At 44.9% G+C, this 19,661-nt stretch overlaps 1 protein-coding gene across 2 annotated transcripts; it reads left to right on the plus strand.

Annotated features, from left to right (window-relative positions):
- Positions 1-220: 220 nt before the first annotated feature.
- Tmem183a (transmembrane protein 183A) lies at positions 221-17,244 on the plus strand. Of its 2 annotated transcripts, none has more exons than XM_059280380.1 (8): positions 221-747; positions 886-975; positions 1,934-2,101; positions 5,509-5,665; positions 6,416-6,596; positions 8,964-9,044; positions 12,617-12,772; positions 15,154-17,244. In XM_059280380.1, exons 1-8 carry the CDS (start codon positions 639-641, stop codon positions 15,337-15,339), a joined length of 1,128 nt encoding a protein of 375 aa, XP_059136363.1. In that variant the 5' UTR covers positions 221-638; the 3' UTR covers positions 15,340-17,244. The 2 variants fall into 2 exon arrangements, with proteins under 2 accessions (XP_059136363.1, XP_059136362.1); XM_059280379.1 differs by having other exon boundaries at positions 230-747; positions 5,506-5,665.
- Positions 17,245-19,661: the final 2,417 nt, after the last annotated feature.

Genomic DNA, 19,661 nt, shown 5'->3' on the forward strand with positions numbered 1-19,661 from the left:
GAGAATTCTGACATTTATTTTCTTATTTATTTTTGAAACAGAATCTCATGTAGCCCAGCTGGCTATGAACTGAGGATGACCTTGAACTTCTGATCTTCGCTCCTTCGCCTGCTATGTGTTGGTATCACAGGCGATAGCCACAGGTCTGGATGGAGAATTTTACAGCTTTTGTAAACGAAATGATAGCGAACACTTTGATATTTACGTTCAGGTTAGTTGGCGTGAGTGGGAAAGAGAGAACGAAGATAACCATGTATACGCAATCTAGACGCTGAAGCGGGGAATAGAATCATTAGCAGGAATAACCGGGGAGACCAGGATGTAAACTATTGGTTCTAATCAACACCAATCGGAGGACTGGGTCTAACACACCAAACGCCCCAGAAAAGACTATGTCGAACACGCCCTGTTCAACACCAGCTACCTTTGGGGAACCCAGCCTCGGCTATAACTGGGGCGCCGGCTGATGACGTCTACCTGGGCCTGGAGGCGATTGGCTCCCCGAGAGGGGCATCGGCTGCCAACGGGACCCAGAGCCCTCGCTTATCATCGCGATAGCCCCGACCTCGGTGCGGGATGGCCGCGGAGCCGGGTGGAAGTGCTCCGCGGCTCCGGGAGCCGGCTCTCGGGGCCGAGACATGGCCCGGGGCCCCGGCCAGCTAAGTGGGTCTCATCTAGACACTGTCGCCATGCCCAAGAGAGGGAAGCGGCTCAAGTTCCGGGCCCACGACGCTTGCTCGGGCCGAGGTGGGCAAGGGGCGGGGCCGGGTGGCGGAGGGGGGCTGGGCAGCCGCGTCTGGCGGGGAAAGACTCCACCGGGAGCGGCCCGCCCGGGAGACTTTGCCCGGGAGTCTGAGGAGGCCTTGGCGCTGTGCTCTGTTTCAGTGACCGTGGCGGATTATGCCAACTCGGATCCGGCGGTTGTGAGGTCTGGACGGGTCAAGAAAGCCGTGGCCAACGCTGTTCAGCAGGAAGGTAGGTTTTCGTGGATCTTTTTATGCCCATGCCCTCAAGAGAGCATTAGGTGGTGTATTTTCCTAGAATTTGCCCTGACGTTTTTCTTGCGGCCCTTTGGGCATCTGGCCATGAGCGTGTTTGCTCTTTTCACTCTTTGCTTTCTCATGTTGGGGGTGGGATGGGTGTGTGTAGCCCTGATCGGCAGATTCTGGAACTGAGATATTTCGTTTCCTCTTTGAATTAAAAAACAACTTTGTGACCAGATGGGGTAGGCATTCCTTTAACCTCAACATTGGGGATGCAAAGACAGGTGAATCTCTGTGAGTTCAAGGCTAGCCTGGTTTACACAGCAGTCTACATAGTGGGATCCTGTCTCAAAAGAACAGTCAGCCCATAAAACAACAACAGAATTCCACACAACTCTGTTTACTCATTACTTTCCCCTGTCACGTCTTGATACCAGTCTCTCTGGTTTTATAATTTATGTATCTTTTACCATGCAATTGACATCCATTACTTGGGCATATTATTTTCTTTTTGCCACCTTCATCTTGCTTTCAAGATTTTTGCAGTTGGATCTCTTAGATTTGTATTTTATGTCACATGTCTCTAGTGCAGGGACAGGCTTAAATTGGATCCTGTTTCTCTGAAGCCATTGCTCCTCAGAGTTGAGGTGCATGAGACTAGACGACCTTTTGCTTTTATTGTCTGCAGGGCTCACAGCGTGTGAATTGTGCACCCTTCCCCGAAGTTGGCACTTGGAAGGAGTCAGTTCCTGCAACTTTAGATTGCTAACAATTTGCCAGTTTTCCAATTTTTTTATGGTTATTAAAATGCTACAATTTTGTTTCAGCTTTTGTTATAGGTCCTCACCATTCTTCAACATTGCCTCTTTCCTCCATGGTTGCTGATACATTGGCTAAGTATTTTTTGGATGGGACCAGGTGCATTTAATTCTTTCTTTGTTTTCTCCTAGTAAAATCTCTTTGTGGCTTGGAAGCCTCCCGGGTTCCTGCAGAGGAGGCTCTTTCTGGGGTGGGTGAGCCGTGTGACATCATGGACAGCAGTGATGAGATGGACGCTCAGGAGGAAAGCACACACGAAAGATCAGTCTCCAGAAAAAAGAAAAGCAAGAGACACAAAGGTATGGGGCTTGCTTTCCGGAGGATTCTGAGTTCTGTCTGTGGTGATTGATGCTGTTCTTTTTCAATGTAAGGGGAGCTCTAAGAGGGGATAATACTTCTACTATACCAGTTGTTGTCAGTGATACCCCTCTTTCCCAGGATCCCCAAATTACCTTTATTATACTTTGCTCTTTCTCAATTCTGCTAGGGATGGATATATATGTGTGTGTGTATTTATACACACATGTATATACATATATACATGTATTTTCTTACATCTATATATACACATATATTTCCTTATGTCTGTATACATATGTGTGTGTACATTTTTGAAATTTTCTAACTTTTTAAAGGTTTTTTTTTAAATACTGAATATGAATTTGTCATTGTGTATATGTGTGCGTCACTTGTATTTTAAAGTATATAATTGAGTAATTTTACTACTTTCTCAGTTGTTCTCTTGTCTTTGAGCTAAGTATAGAACATTTCCATCACTCCAAAAAGAATTCCCAAACCATTAGCATCACTGCTTCTGTCCCCACCTGATCTAATTTCATTCTCTGCAGATGGACCTGTTGTAGACATTCCATACAAATGGAATGATAGCATGCTCTTTTCGGTCTGATTTCTTTCACATGGCTTAATGTGTTTAAGGTTCATCCATATGGACTATGTACAGACAATTCTTTTTTTGTTTGTTTGTTTGTTTGTTTTCCGGAGCTGAGGACCGAACCCAGGGCCTTGTGCTTGCTAGGCAAGTGCTCTACCACTGAGTTAAATCCCCAACCCCAAAGATTTATTTATTTATTATTTATATAGCATGTTTGCCTGCAGGCCAAGAGAGGGCATCAGATCTCAGATAGTTATGAGCCCCCATGTGGTTGTTGGGAATTGAACTCAGGACCTCTGGAAGAGCAGTCAGTTCTCTTAACCTCTGAGCCATCTCTCCAGCCCAAAACTTAACACTCCCTTTGTTTTTTTTTTTTTTTTTTTTTTTTGGTTTTTGGTTTTTGGTTTTTCGAGACAGGGTTTCTCTGTGTAGTTTTGGAGCCTGTCCTGGATCTCACTTTGTAGACCAGGCTGGCCTTGAACTCACAAAGATCTGCCTGGCTCTGCCTCCCAAGTGCTGGGATTAAAGGCGTGTGCCTCCACCGCCGCCACCACCACCACCACCACCCGGCTCTGTTTGTTTGTTTTTTGAGACAGGGTTTCTCTATGTAGCTCTGACTGTTTTGGAACTCCCTCTGTAGACCAGGCTGGCCTTGAACTCAAGAGATCTGCCGTCCTCTCTACCTCTGGAGTGCTGGGATTGAAGGCGCGTGCCACCACTGCCTGGCCTAACAGTTCATTTTTATTGCCTTGTGTTTGGCTATTTTGCATTGTGAAGCAACTTTAGGGATAAGTTTTGTGTGGGTAAATGCTTTCATTACTAATGGGTAGTAAGTAGGCATGCAGTTTTTGGATTGTGTGGTACTCTGTTTAAGTTTTGAGGAGTCACCAAAATGGCCATATCATTTGATATTTCTAGCAATATCATAGGAACATTGTAATATCTCCACATCCTTGCCAACACTTATTATTATTTTACTTATGAAATTATAATGGATATGGAGTAGTATCTTTAAAAAACACTATTTTTATTATGTGTGTGTGTGTGAATATTTGTTGTGTATGCATGCTTGCAGAGACCAGAAGAGAGAGTGAGATTCCCTGTAGCTGAATTTATAGGTGGTTATGAGTGGCCTGGTGGGCGCCGAGAACCAAACTGGAAGAGTAGCAAGTGTTCTTAACTGTGAGCTCTCTCTCCAGCCCCTTCATTTAAAAAAAAAAAAAAAAAAAGTGTGTGTGTGTGTGTCTGTGTCTGCATGTTAACTAATGATGTCTGTATGGGAACCCCTGGAGGCCAGAATGGGTATCATGTTCTTGGAGCTGGAATTTCAGGCATTTGTCAGTTTCTTGATGTGGTGCTAATATCATACTGGTCCCCTGAAAGAGCAGTGTCCTGGTTGTGCTTTTTTGTTGTTGTTGTTTGTTTCTGTCAGCTTGACACAAGGTAGAGTTATTTGGCAAGAGAGAACCTCAGTTGAGAAAGTGTCCCTGCCAGATTGCCATGTGGGCAAGCCTGTGGTGTGTTTTCTTGATGGATGATCAGTGTGGGAAGGCCTGGCCCACCATGGGTGGTGCTGCCCTGTCAGATGGTCCTGGATGATGAAATGGCTCAGCTGGAAAAGGTCCTTGTCCCATGCTGACTGAATTCAGTCCTTGGGGTTGCATCAGGAAGGAGAGAAGTGACACCCACAAGTTGTCTCTGACCTCAACACACATGCCGTGTCATTTGTGCGCGCGCGCGCGCACACACACACACACACACACACACACACACACACATTCTGTGGCATAAATAATTCAAATGTAATAAAACAAAAGGCAGGCTGAGCGAGGAGCCCTGAGGAGCAAACCAGTGAACAGCACTTCTTCATGGCTTCTCTTTGACTTTGTGCCCTGACTTCCTTTAGTGTCGAACTGTGACCTGAGAGTTGTGAGAGGAAATAACCCCTTCCCCTTCATGTTGCTTTTGGTCATGGTGTTTATTTACCACAGCAGTAGAAACCCTAAGATGAGCAGTAAGTGCTCTTCGTTTTTGAGCCATCTCTTCAGCCCCAGTGTCTGTTTATCTAACAATGGGCTTCATGGTTTCTTCACCAGGCGGTGGTGGTGGTGGTGGTGGCGCACGCCTTTAATCCCAGCACTTGGGAGGCAGAGCCAGGCGGATCTCTGTGAGTTCAAGGCCAGCCCAGTTTCAGGACAGTCGAGGCTATACCAAGAAACCCTGTCTCAAAAAAACAAAAAGCAAATAATAGTTTCTTCATTTTTGTTGAGGAATTATTGGAGTTGATTGTTAAAATATACACAAAGGAACTTTAAAAACTTGTGTTTTTAAAACACTTGGTGCACATTCATGAGGGCATGAGTTCTGATTCCCAGCAGTCATGTAAAAAGACAAGTGTGGCAGTGTGGGTATGTGGCCCCAGCAGTGCTGAGGAAGAGAGAGGATTCCTGGGGCTTGCTGGCCAGCCTCTCTACCTGGTTGGTGAGCTCCAGGTTCAGTGAGAGACCTTGTCTCAAAAAATGAGGTAGAAATATAATGGAAGAACACGCTCTGGCCTCCACACACACATACACACATGTGACCACACACGAAAATGTATACACACATGCACATCCACACAACAAAGGCCTTAAGAACATTAATAGAAGATTTTAGCGGCTAGGATTATCAGAAGCCATCAGCCTGAGGGGCTTCCTTGGACCTGTTTAAAAGCCTTTTCTTAAATGTACAAGCTGTGAGAGAATTGAAGTGACTATCTTAGGGTATATGTGTAATAGTAGAACACAGAACAGTGTTCTTTTTCTGTTTCAGAAGACCTGGACGGGGCCGGAGGAGAAGAGTATCCTATGGATATTTGGCTGCTGCTGGCTTCCTATATCCGTCCTGAGGACATTGTGAACTTTTCCCTGATCTGTAAGAACGCTTGGACTGTCACTTGCACTGCTGCCTTTTGGACCAGGTTGTACCGAAGGTGCGACCACAAATACCACAGTTTTTTCTCTGTCATGGTTGCATTGCTCTTTGTGATTGGACCTGTGCCCAAGACGGTGGGCTCTCTCACTTCCTTTACTCTGTGCCTGGCCATGACCCTAGCTTTGGACTTCTTGATACTTCTCTGAATCTTACGTTACTGATTGTCGAAGGTGATTGATTGTCTTCCCAGTGGCTGCCACCTTACCCCAGCTAGTGTCTTGTGTTTTTTTTTTTCCCAAGCAGTATTGCTTCAGGTCCCAGAGAGAACTTAGATTTTTCTCTCGGAGATACCTCTTATTACATGGTCAGAAGTGCTAGATTTTAATGTGGAGTACAGAGCTGTAGTGGACTTTATAAACTGTAGAGCTGTGGTGAGGATGCATGCTAAGTTAGCAGGGAGTAGAATTTGCTGAGGTGTCTGACAGGGAACCCAGTGGCTCTTCTCTAGGACAGGTTCTCTTTGAGCAACTCAAGTATATTACACTATCATCAATTAGGAGGCTTGTAATTTTGTAGAGCCTGAAATAATCCACATTTAAACCAAAAAAGGTGGAGAACTACACGGTTACAAGATGAAGAAGCAAAAGCCATCTGTAATTTAAGGAGATGGTGATGGTATTTGTGAGAACTAGGCAAGCTAGTACCCAGCAGTGGAACGAAGTTCCCATGAAACCAGGAGTCCTGGGGGACTGAGGAAGAGCAGGAGAGACAGGTTACATATTGGTAGGAGTCATGTGTCATGTTTCAGGCACTACACGCTGGATGCTTCTTTGCCTTTGCGGCTGCGACCAGAGTCCATGGAGAAGCTGCGCTGTCTCCGGGCATGTGTGATCCGATCTCTGTACCATATGTATGAACCATTTGCTGCTCGAATCTCCAAGAATCCAGCCATTCCGGAAAGCACTCCCAGCATACTAAAGAATTCCAAAGTAAGTGAGAATTGCTCTTGAGGTTTGGCTAATGGACTCTTGTGTGGCGGGCCTCTTCCAGTGGCTTGTATGTAGCTTCTTGATGGGGAGGGCTGTTGGTCCCAACCCATTAGTTGGCTGATGTAAACTTGCAGGATTCAGAAGTTTCATTTCTCCCAACACATTTCTGCTGTTCTGGGCTGGTTTATGCTATCCTTTCTTTAAAGCTTTCTTTTGCTTTTAGTGTATTTCTTAGTCTCTTTAACTTCTTTTTATGCACTTATTTTTATTTTATTTGACCAGTGTAGGTAGAATGGTTTTGAAAGTTTGGGCTAGGAGGGGTAGAACTTGAATGGTAGGTGTATACAACAGTTTTCACAAAAGTGCTTAGTCATGACTCAACGAGCATGAGTAACTCAACCAATTTCCTGTTTCTAAAGTAACCTTGGCATCTGAGATTCCACTTCACTCTTGACTTCCTTTCAGGATTCTGGTATAGACGTCTTTACTTGGTAAGCCCCATGCCAGGCTCTTGCCAGGCTCTTGCCAGGCTCTGTGGTGATTTGTCTCAGAGACTATAAGGTACTCCAATTCATGGATCTTAGGATTCCCAAATCTTCCTATGTTTTAGTCTGCTTTTATCTTAGGATTCTCTGCATAGTTTACATTCCTACGCTGTATTCACGTTTCTGGTATCCTGAATAATAAGTAGGTCTATTAGTCCTTGGCCCATTTCTCCTCGCTGGTGAACACCTTTACCAAGCTAGATGAATGTAGTCTTGGTTATTTAGGCAAGGTGATGTCTTAGCCCTTGTCTTACTCAACTGATACTGTGTAATTTTCTTACCTTTTGAATTTGTAGGTAATTATTACAACTCTATCCACTCTAGTCCATTCTGTAGCACTTCCTGTTCTCTTGTACTTTATGCTCATAGACGTTATATGATTCTTCTCTCCTAGTTGAGCTCTAAGGTTATATTAATTCCAGGAAGTAAAAGGGACTATTGATTTCAAGGTAACCAAGATCCCCTCTGCAACACTTACCAATGGAGGTCATCAGGACCTAAGTCTGTTTCATAGAATGCTAGCTGATGGATTTAGGGCAGGAGTAATGTGCTGCATGAGTAGAGTGTCACCCTGAAGCTGCTTCTGCTTGTAATGTGAGTGGACAGTATCCCATCTCACATTTGCAGTGTCTTCCTCCCTAGAAGCATTTACTACTCTCCATCCGATTAACTCCAAGGAGGGTGGTAATCGTTACAGAGTTAACCATGCCGGGTATGGAACAGGGCAGCATTGACTGGGCAAACTCCTCATGCTTGACACATCTTGGCGGCTCCAGTGCACAGTGCAAGGGCTACTGCTTACGTCCTAAACTACCCGTATCTTTATATTCTTGTTACTGTGTCTTTTTTTAAAAAGTAGATTATGAAGCCAAAGTGGATTGAAAAATAAGCTCTTACTCCAGGTAGTGAGCACACGCTACCTGGCAGCCTCTTTTTGTCTTGGTAGAGATCCTCTGAAGAGGATATGGGTCCTGTAGTGGCAGATGCCTGGTGCATGGCCTCACCACTTATGTGCCTGTAACTGCATGGCACTCAGTTGCCAGCATGCCTAAAGGAAGTTGTCCCATTTCCCGGACGCCAGCTTTTTGTATTTGATCCCCTCTCTCTCTTTTCAGTAGCATAGCTTGTGTGGGACACTGGAGCCGTTGTGATGGCAGCCGAAGTGTTTTCCCCTAAAAGCCAAGCCCATTATTTTTGGTGGAGCAGCAGGACGTACAGGGCATGTCTGGAGGCAGGACAGCTGGCACGGCGGACGACCCACCCCCTGCCCCCTGGGAGGTACTTCACTTCTTGTGCTTAACCTTAGCTGTAGCCTGACTTCATTGAACCCTAGCTGCTTTAGACCGAATTCAGCTGAGCTCATTGGTTTCCATAACAGCTGTCTGTTTCCAGAAGGTCCTGAGTGGCTTGTTCCTGTTATCGGGCTAGCCCTCCTTGTCTGCTTTGTGGCCTTGTTAACCGTCTTGCCTGGTGGCTACTTGCTGCCTTTGTATTTTAATGAAGAGCACTGGCTGCTGAATCAGAGAAATGCCCCGCACTGTCGAACATATTTCTGTCTTTACAGAGGAGAGTATAGGGTTGATCTTAGCAAGCCTCCGAGGTTGACTGGTATTGGTCCCTCTCCTCCTCTGTGATAGCACTGTGACTGTCTTCATGGTGCCCCGGTGTCAAGTCGGCCTGTGTACCAAAGCCAGTCCTCCGCATCGCAGCTGTGGTTGGCTTTAGAGCTTCACAGATAGTTTTGCTTACTAATTTTTTTTTGTTACTTAATAATGTGTTTTAATGTCATTCCCATAGTTGATTTTTGCTTTTTTTTTTCCAGTGCTTACTTTTCTGGTGCAGAAAGATTGTTGGGAACAGACAAGAACCAATGTGGGAGTTCAACTTCAAGTTCAAAAAACAGGCATGTGTTCTTCTTTTTGTCTCTATATTTTTATAAATTTAATTTTTTTAAGATTGTTATTAGGGCTGGATGGCTCAGAGGGTAAGAGAGTGTACTGCATTTATAGAGGACTTAAGTTCTAGGGCATCTGATACCCTCTTCTGGCCTTCTAGGGCACTATACTCATATGTTCAAACCACTATCTACACTCATTTAAAATTAAGAGTTTTTATTTTGTATGACTTTTTTTTTTTTTTGAGACGCGGTCTATGTATCTACGTATCCCTGGCTGTCTTGACACTTGGCCATGTAGACCGGACTGGCCTCAAACTAGAGGGATCTGCCTGCTTCCGTTGTTCAAGTGCTCAGATTACAGACGTGCCACCATGTCTGGCTTGTCTAGTGGGTGTTTTGCCTGCATGGATCCATTGCACTGTGTATGCCTGGTACTTGTGTTGGCCAGAAGAAGGGGTCACATTCCCTGGAACTGGAGTTATGGGCAGTTGTTAGTCTCCTTGTGGGTACTGGGAACCAAACCTGAGTCCCTTTCAAGAATAGCAAGGGCTCTTAGCTGCTGAGACATCGCTGCATCCCTTCAGATACCTTATTTAATGAGTTTCACCATGTCTTAATCCTTTTGTGCTGCCATAACAAAGTACCAGAGATTGGGTTAGTTATAAAGAATAGAAATTAATTTCCTCATAGTTCTGGAGGCTAGGAAATCCAGGATTAAGGTACTTGCATGTTCTGTGATGAGGCTCTGGTCCTTCTGTTTTCAAGATGGTGCCTTATTGTACCTTGTGTGTTCTCACATAGCCGTGGTGGAAGGTTCAAAGGGCCTGAATCCATTTTAAAGCCTTCCTACCTTTTTTTTTTCTTTTTTTTGAGACAGGTTTTCTCTGTGTAGCCTTGGCTGTCCTAGAACTCACTCTGTAGACCAGACTGGCCTTGAACTCACAAGAGATCCACCTGCCTCTGCCTCCCAAGTACTGGGATTTTTAATGAGTCTTCATCTCATTCATGAGAGAGGAGTCCTTATGACATCATCACCTTCTAAAGGCTCCATTTCTTATATGACAGTAGAGTAAATTTCAAAATAAATTTGAGGGAACTCTTTTATTTTCAGTTACTTGAAACAGGGTTTGTCTGTGTAACCCTGGCTGTCCTGGAACTCTCTTTATAGTCAAGGCTGGCTTCTAACTCACAGAGATCCACCTGCCTCTTCTTGAGTGCTGGGATTAAAGTGTTCGCCCCCATGCCTGGCGGGAACTATTTTATATTGGAGGAAAAAAAAGAATAACAACTTTGGGTTGTTACCCAAGATAAACCTTGACAGATTCCCAGATCAGAGAACAGAGCTATAAAAGGGGTGTGTGTGTGTGTGTGTGTGTGTGTGTGTGTGTGTCTGTGTAAATGTAGCTATGGCTCAGTGGATAAACACTTGTCACAAGCATGAGGATCTGAATTTGGTTCCCCAAAACTCATGTAAAAACTGATGTGGTGGTATGCTTCCGTAAGCCCGGTGCTGGGCAGGTGGAAATGGGCAGAATGCGGGAGCTCACTGGCTTCCACGTGCACTTGACACACACATCTATCCTCACACATCCCACCCCTACCTTCATCTACTTTCTGTGGGCATCTAAGGAATATTACATATGCATAGTATCTTAGTCAGTGTTCTATTGCTATGAAGAGACACCATGACATTGGCAATTCTTATAAAAGAAAGCATTTAATTGGGGCTTGCTTATAGCTTCAGAGGTTTAATCTATTATCATCATGATGGGAAGCATGGTAGCATGCAGACAAACATAATGCTGGAGAAGTAGCTGAGAGTTCTACATCTGGACCTCAGGCAGTAGGAGGAGAGAGACACTAAGCCTGGCTTGGGCTTTTGAAACCTCAAAGCCCACCCCCAGTGCCTTAGTTAGGGTTTTTTATTGCTGTGAAGAGACACCATGACCACGGCAACTCATAAAGAAAGTATGTTATAGGGGTGGCTCACTTAGTTTCAGAAGTTCAGTCCATTATCATCTTGATGGGGAACATCGTGATATACAGGCAGATTCAATGCTAGAGCTGAGAGTGCTACATCTTGCAGGCAACAGGAAGTCAACTAACACACTGGGCAGTATTCTGAGCATAGGAAACTTCAAAGCCCACTCCCACAGTGACATACTTGCTCCAGCTCCCTATGAGATTATCGGGCCGCAGGGCGGTGGTGGCGCAACCCTTTAATCCCAGCACTTGGGAGGCAGAGCCGGGTAGATCTCTGAGTTTGAGGCCAGCCTGGTCTACAGAGTGAGTTCCAGGAAAGGCGCAAAGCTACACAGAGAAACCCTGTCTCGAAAAACCAAAAAAAAAAAAAGGAAATTTTGGGGTTGGAGATGGCCCTGGGTTCGGTCCCCTGGGGGAAAAAAAAAGAGATTATGGGGCCAGTTACATTCAAACTACCACACCCAGAGACACACTTCCTCTAGCAAGGCCATACCCACTCCAATAAAGCCACACCTCCTAATCCCTCCCAAGTAGTGAGTGCTACTCCCTGATGACCAAGCCTCTTGAGTACTGGGATTAAAGGCATGCGTAATTATAATTTAAAAAACAAAACAAAATGAGAGGAAGGAGGGAAGATAAATCATGGCAAAATATTCAGTGGTTGAGTGTATATATAAGAGCTTTTTATGTGTGTAAATATTTAAAAGTTAGGAACATTTTAGTAATGTACTGAAATTACTTACATACCCTTTTGGTCAAACATTTAAGATAGTTGGGCTAGTGAGATGGTTCAGCAGGTTTCTCTGTGTAGCCCTGGCTGTCCTGGAACTCAGTCTGTAGACCAGGCTGGCCTTGAACTCAGAGATCTGCCTGCCTCTGTCTCCGAGTGAAGGTGTGTGCCAGCACAGCCTGACTACTTGTCCTTCTCTTGATGACAGGCACGGCAGCACTTCCACTGCTGGGCCCTCTTGCTAGCCCCACAGAGTTTTTTAAAGTCGGGCATCGTACTTCCCTGTTCATTTATTTCTAAAAACATGGTTCTTGTGAAGAAATCTGACTCCAAGTCTTCGTAAGGAACTCGCAGTCTGTGATGTCAACTAGACACCTCTGTCCACTAAGCAGTGGAGGGATGGGACAGGAGACTGGAGTTATTGTGGGAAGCCGAATGCTGAGAGCTCCTTTAGTCGTGAGACTGCTGAGTCCTGTCCCAGGGTTCCTGGAATCTGGAGGTCGATTCTGCATCTGCCCCTTTTCTGCAGCAGATACTCTTTGAAGTCTGACAGATCACATGGAATTTGCAGTCTTTCAAACATTGGAGCGTGGCTGCTAGAGCCATTTACTGTCTGATGGTGGAAATTGTATCTAAATGAAATAGAAACCCATGGCTGTATTTACTAACGTAAACATGCTCTTTCCCTTTTCTTAACAGGTAGATTGTCTTTGATCTCTGCATAGAAACCAGTATGAATACAAAGAGGAGATGACAGAAAATTTTACCTTATTAACTTTAGTTTACCTATTGGACTTTCCTCCACAGCATTAAAGAGCATACATCTTTCCTCTGAACCACTAGATTAATACTTAGTCCTCCTTAGTCCCCTAGATTAAAGAGCAAGTGTACAGAACGGTTGCAACCACCCATTCAATATGAGGATGTTCACACCAACCCTGACCAGGACTGCTGCCTGCTGCAGGTTACCACCCTCAATTTCATCTTTATTCCTATTGTCATGGGGATGATATTTACCTTGGTAAGTGGGGATTCAGCTCCTCTATAGATTCTCATTGTATCTGGAGTTTGAAAAAGGATTTGTAGATTTAACTATTAAGAAGAAATCTCTGAAGAATAATAAAGCCCCAAATTAAAACCAGAATAATACATGGCTATACCCCTTCGCCCCCATCAACTGGCTGCACACACACCAAAGCCAAAATAAAATCCACAAAAGAAAAAAAACAAAACAAACACTTCCCAGATAAAAACAAAACAAAGTCTGAAATCAGATTTGCATATTAGAAAGACAGACAGATATGGGGAGAAGGTAATTATATCTGAGGATGTTTTGCCTGTCTCCTCTGTAAGAAAAGGAAGGCTTTCACATCTTCCTGTATGTGCAGTGATCATTAATGGTTGAGAAATGGTGTCCTGACGGGAACACTGGTAAACACACACATGAGCACTGTCAGGACTTTGGGCATTCATGTGCTGCCATAATGGAATATTAAACTAGAGGAGAACCAGCTCTGTCCTCCTGTGATGCTCTGATTCTTCAGAACGTGGCCAGTAGTTAGAGGAGTAAATAATATATGTACCTGTAGCTTATACTTTGCATGTTTTAAAAATACTTACTTGGATAGGCAGCCAGAAAGTTCATGTTCTTTGCCATTTGTCCTCTGTGTGTCTTAGGCTTGTGTTCAGAGATGTGTGGAGTTCCTCTCTATGATGAAAAAGCTTAATTTTTTAATGATAGATAATGTATGTATCATGAAGACTTTAAATAATGGATAAATTTATTGAGAAAGTAGAGTTGACTCAGCCTGCCGCTCTCCTATAAATACATTTAACCTTCTGGGGATTGTTTCCTTTTTTTTTTTTTTTTTTTTGTAATTTTTTATTCATTTTACATTTACCAACCACAGATCCCCCTCTCATCCCTTCTTCCACTCCCTCCCCCCCATCCCCTTCTCCAACAAGGTAAATTCTCCCATGGGGGGACAGCAAGTCTGGTACATTCAGTTGAGGCAGGTCCAAGCCCCTTCCTGCTGCATCAAGGATGAGCAAGATGTCCCACCGTAGGTAATGGGATCCAGAAAGCTAGCTCATGCACCAGGGATAGATCCTGATCACATTGCCGGGGCCCCTCAAACAGACCCAGCTATACATCTGTCTCCTGTCTGCAGAGGGTCTAGTCTGGTCCCATGCAGGTTCCACAGCTGTCAGTCTAAAGTTTGTGAGTTCCTTTGAGCTTGGTTCAGTTGTCTCTGTAGATTTCCCCATCGTGATCTTCACACACACCCCCCCCCCCCCTCATATAATCCCTCTTCCATCTCTTGGCTGTGGATCTCTGCATCTGCTTCCATCAGTTACTGGATGAAGGCTCTATGATGACAGTTAGGGTATTCACCAATCTGATTACCAGGGTAGGCCAGTTCAGACACCCTCATCACTATTGCTAGTAGTCTAGTCTGAGATTGTCCTTAAGGGTTCCTGGGAATTTCCCTAGCTCCAGGTTTCTCCCTTACCCCATGATGTCTCCCTCTATCAAGATCTCTCCTTCATTGCTCTCCCACTCCATCCCTCCCCCAACTCGACCATCCTGTTCCCTCATGTTGTCATCCCCCATCCCCTCCCCTCTTTTGCCCCCCCCCCCCGCCCCCCCTTATCCCCAGTTTACTCATGGAGATCTCCTCTGCTTCTCCTTCCCAAGGTGATCTGTACATTCCTCTTAGGGTCCTCCTTGTTTCCTAGCTTCTCTGGAGCTGTGGGTTGTAGTCTGATTATCCTTTGCTTTACATTTAGTATCTGGGTTTCTCAAGTGTGTCTGTTTATATGTTCAAGTATACACCCTCTTGTAGTTAATTTTCTGTTGTTGAAATTGTGTCATAATACTATTTTTTATCATAGGCACTTCTCCCTCCTTTCATGTTAAGCCACATTAATGATCTTGCTGTTATTCATATTCCATATATGTCATACTAATTCTGTATAAGTCTACATATAAATACTTGGAGGTTTTTTTGGTTTATTTTACAAAAAAGTGGGGTCAGACTTGGGTTTCATGTATTAAGTTTCGTGCTTGACTTGTTCATCAGTATCTTATCAGAATTCTATCTTTATCCTATATGTATAACACAATTAAATGGCTTTTGTGATAGAGTGTGTGCATTGATCTTAAGTTATTTATCTGTAAGGCCCTTTAACATGTTAGATACATAAAGCATAAAAATCACCCTGAACCTTTTATGTCTTTACAAATGTATTGGTATCATAACTTAAGAGATGAACCTTGAGACTGAACTAAGGTGTATTATGTGTAGAGCAGTCAAGGAGAGCACAAAGAAACCAAGGTTAAATTAAATACTACACACATTTAAACTTAACTTAAACGCTGAATGTGCCTTTCTCTTGTAGTTTACTATTAATGTGAGTACAGACATGCGGCATCACCGAGTGAGATTGGTGTTCCAAGATTCTCCTGTCCGTGGTGGTCAGAATCTGCGCAGTGAACAGGGTGTGCAAGTCGTCCTGGACCCAGTACACAGTGTTCGGCTCTTTGACTGGTGGCATCCGCAGTATCCATTCTCCCTGAGAGCATAGTTACTGCTTCCCATCCCTTGGGACAGCTTCCAGTCTAGTCCGTTAGTAATCAGATTCTGTTTGGAGGGGCAGCTGGATTGTATATCTGATTAGTGATGCACGTGCTGTTTGGGTTCCTGGGGCTCCTATTACAGGACGTGGAAAGGTTGAATCAAGAGGAAAACCAGCTATGATTTATACATATTTTAATGTAAACTTTGCATATTTGAAAGGAGAAACCTGGCCTCATTTTCTGTGTTAAACCCCAATTGGTGCTGTTGAGTTGGTTTATTCTTTCATCTCAACAAAAATGGTTGATCTTGTGCTAGGGAGAAATTAAACTCTGTTGAAGCAAGGAAGTTTTCCCTGTGGACCAGAGGAACGCAGAGGTTCAGATGGTTACTCCATTGTTGCTGCTCCTCAAATTCAAGTGAATATTTTTTTCTTTTCCCTTTACCCTTCTCCAGAAATAAAGCAGGTGACAGGGTTGTCAGAATCTTACAAGATTGACTTGTGCATCTTTAAAAAAAAAATGCTTTTCGGATATTTATTACATGAATATTGATTGTTTTGCTGATTTTGTATTTTGGGTTTTTGTTTTATTGCATGAGACTGATAGTGATGGTAATGATTATGTGCCCCTGGTACTGTTCTAAGAACTTTATACATTGTGTCTCTAATCCTTGTGTCTTCCCATTCTATGGTTGAGAAGCTGAATCATTGACTTACCCAAGGCCAGAACTGCTGGTACATGCAGAGCTAGGATTCTGACCCATGTCTTTTTTGCTATACCACAACTTCAAAGGCAGTCATTTTTCTTGTGGTACATAGTGGTAAAAAGGAGTAAAAGAATGAGTTAGTTTGAATCTTTCAGATAGATATGCATTAACTGAAAGGTAAAACAAAAGAGTGTAGGAAGAATTGTGATGTTTGTTAGAAAGCCTTTATTATGCTAAAGGTCATTTTCAAAAAATGCATTGCATGTTGAAACCAGCCTTAAACTCGAAGCAATTTAGTGGCTTTTCTCTGCCCTGTCCTGTGCTTTGCAGCCTTTGTTTTCTTTTTGAAAACCGTCCTGTGTACTTTGATGAACCTGTCTTCTGTCATACAGAAACGTCGACACCCTCCTTTGGTCAAAGTTCTGACTGTCACTGACATGCTCCGAGAAAAGGATCATGGGTGGGCTTTTTGTTTATTCTTTTGCTAAGAAGCAACCTTTGTTGTCTCCTCTCCCCCTGGATGTGGCAAGAGGTAGGCAGTAAGACAGTATTCTTATACTCAGGTCTTGAGTCCAGCCCCTAGCACCACAGTCCAGCCTCCCTGCCCCACAAAAAGGAGTCTTCTTGAGACAGGTCTTGCTGTGTAGCTAGCCCAGGCTGGCCTTGAACTTAATCCTCTTTCTTTAGCCACCTGGAGTGTGGGATTACAAGTGTGAGTCACCAGACACGACAAAGACAATATTCTTTAAACTGAAAACTATTGTGAGGTAGATACTGTTGTGAGCTAAACTGCTAAGTTAGTACGTTGTTTTTTATCACTCTCGTTACCCCATGCTATTTAAAGAAGATTCTTGAGAAGCGTCTGTTAATACTGCTGCTGATTGCTAGCCTTACCCCACACTCAGAGGAATACTAACATTGTTGAACAGAAAGTGAGACTGGGTCAGTTAGAGGAAAAAAAAAAAAAACAACAAAACCAACAACCAGAATTTGGGTACTAAATTAACAAAAGCAAGAAACCCAAGGACAGTGAGCCCTCCACAGATCTCTGCAATCAAAAGTTGTCTCTTTGAAGCGGAAGAAAAGAAGCACAGTTTGGAGTTCCCTGAACAACGATGCCCCGGAGCCGGGGGACGTTGTCCTTGAGGGTGTGTGTCTCCCATTTAGATTACTTAAGGGGTGAAATAAATGTGGCTTAATAATTGTTTTCTGGCTCAACTTCTGAGTTTTTGTGCCAAACTCCTTGGTGTGATGATAGATACCATATTCTGCCTTTGAAGTTACTGCCTCTGCTGTGTCCTTAACACATTGCCAACACTTGGTAAAGTGATTCTTCATGGTTACCATGGCTTCAGTCTTCCTCAGCATTGGCTCAGTTGCCTTTTCTGGCATTATTCATGCTTTGTTAATGAAGGGATCTGGAGAGTCTCAAGGATTGCCTTTTGGTAAGCACTAGACCATCTGGAGAACAACTGGAACTTTGTAGACTCTAGGTTTAAAAACTAGTACTTTTCACTTCTTGAAATGTATATGTATATTTATACATATACATATATATGGTATATACGTTCTTGCTCAAAGGGTCAAAAAATACAAATTTAGCTTCTCCCAACCCCCATCGGAATTACATTTCCTTGCCTTTCTCTAAAGATGCAAAGAATATGTTGACTATATTGGGAGAAAATGAATGAAAGGCTGTGTTACCTGAGCTCAGCTATAGCCTCTACAGGACGTTGCTGTTACAGGATATGCATAGAACTGTAACTGCACATTGCACGAATAGAACAGTTCTTCGATGCTGAGCGGTGGTGGCTCACACCTTTAATCCCAGCATTCGGGAGGCAGAGACACAGACAGGTGGATCTCAGTTCAGGCCAGCCTGGTCTACAGAGTGAGTTCCAGGACAGCCAGGGCTACACAGAAACCCTGTCTCGAAAAACCAAAAAAGAAAAAACCCAAAAAACTCACCAGTTTTCACACTTACAACAGTGTTTATGGGGTATTTGTGAAGGATTTGTCTAGGCACTGTAATGAAACTTAACAAACCAGATGGGAAAGATACAGTAATAGCCACGGGGGCAGGGAAAGGGAGCAATTCAGGAAAATAGGTTTAGCTAAAATTTGTCAGGATTTTGGCATATGAGCATGTTTTCATAGGATGTATGTATCATAGACAAACACTTCATTTTATAGTAACAGTGTTAGGACAGTCACATGCTTAAAAGCAAGTCACACTTTACTGAAGCACATACTATAGAGTATAAGGGTTTCCAGTTTCTCCATTTAAAAATGTGGGAGAGAACAGGTGTGAAAGGTGACAGACGACTGGCCATTTAGGGAACAGGTTAGACTTGGGAAAGGTGAGTTCCAGGAGGGTAGAAGCGGGTATGATACACTCTGCATTCCCAGTCCTAAGGCCTAAACACCTCCCAGATTAAATGCTGGCCCTGCCCTCCCAGACCCAACCAAGATGGCGCACAGCATCAAAGCAGCGCCCTTGTCACGTGTGAACCGGGTCTAGGGAGCGCCCGGGTGTGGGGGGCGTGGCCTCGGGAGAGGCGGCCAGGCCCCGCCCTTGGGGGGTGGGGCCGGGGTATCCGCGGAGGCAGGGGGCGGGTCCTAGAGGCCGGGTACTGGGCGGCGGAGGCTGCAGCTACCTTTGCGCGCTTGCCTCTAGGACGCCTCGCGCTGCCGAGGTCGGGGGCGGCGCCCCGCTGCTGCTGAGCCTTCGGCGATTCCACGCAGGTGAGCGCCCACAGCCCACTCCGCGGGAAAGGATTCCCCTTTCCCCAGCTCCAGCTCCCCTGCACAGTTTGAGGAGGAGTCTCTGTTAGTGCGCCTTGGGAAACAGCCTCTTCTGGTCTGGATGTGTCTCTGCGGGGCGCGGGTTTCGTCGCCCCTCGCCTTTGCTGTGCCCTGTGCCCTTGGGGATGAGGATGGGGGACGATGCCCGTTTTGCAGGGAGGGTGTAGAGTTCGCCCTCAGCTCCATCGGCTTCCTGGGAGGGGGCAGCCGTGTGGACTGCGCCCCCACATCCTCTCCAGGAGTCAGAGCAAAAGCGCCTCTGGGCTTGGGGGCCAACTCTGCTCCTTTGGGCGAGCGCTTGTGAGAGGCTGAGGTCTTGGTTCTTCCCGGGGGTCTTCATGCATCCCGCGTGCCTCTTTACGCCCTTGGTTACTATCGTCAGCTCTGCATTCCTGGAGCTGTCAGGGTGTCAGGCCATACCAGAGATGCCCCCCATCTCCGCAGTGCTGGGGCGGTGGGGTGGAAGGAATGGCCAGCCCGAGGCCTGGGTGGGGGTGGGGATGAGGGTGGGCGCAACAGGAAAAGACGTTCGTAATAGATTCCTGAACTGGTGTGGGGTGGGGATGCGGGGCCGGTTCGTGAACACAGTAGGGGTATTTTCCTGCACGGATGTTGAGGGTTTTATGGTGGGTAAGAAGGGAGGTCGGGCTGGAGGACTTGGAAATGTGTTGTAGGTGGTTTCTTTGAGAAGGAGGAGGGATCTAGGACTAAGTGCCACTAGGTGCTGATGTCACCTTTGAAGAGAGATGTGTTGGAGAGGAGGAGAGTTGAGGCAGCTCTTCAGTACTTGTTCGTGGAGAGCAAGTGGTTAAGGGGGCT

This window comes from Peromyscus eremicus, chromosome 15 (assembly GCF_949786415.1).
Source record: "Peromyscus eremicus chromosome 15, PerEre_H2_v1, whole genome shotgun sequence".
Taxonomy (NCBI): Eukaryota; Metazoa; Chordata; class Mammalia; order Rodentia; family Cricetidae; genus Peromyscus; species Peromyscus eremicus.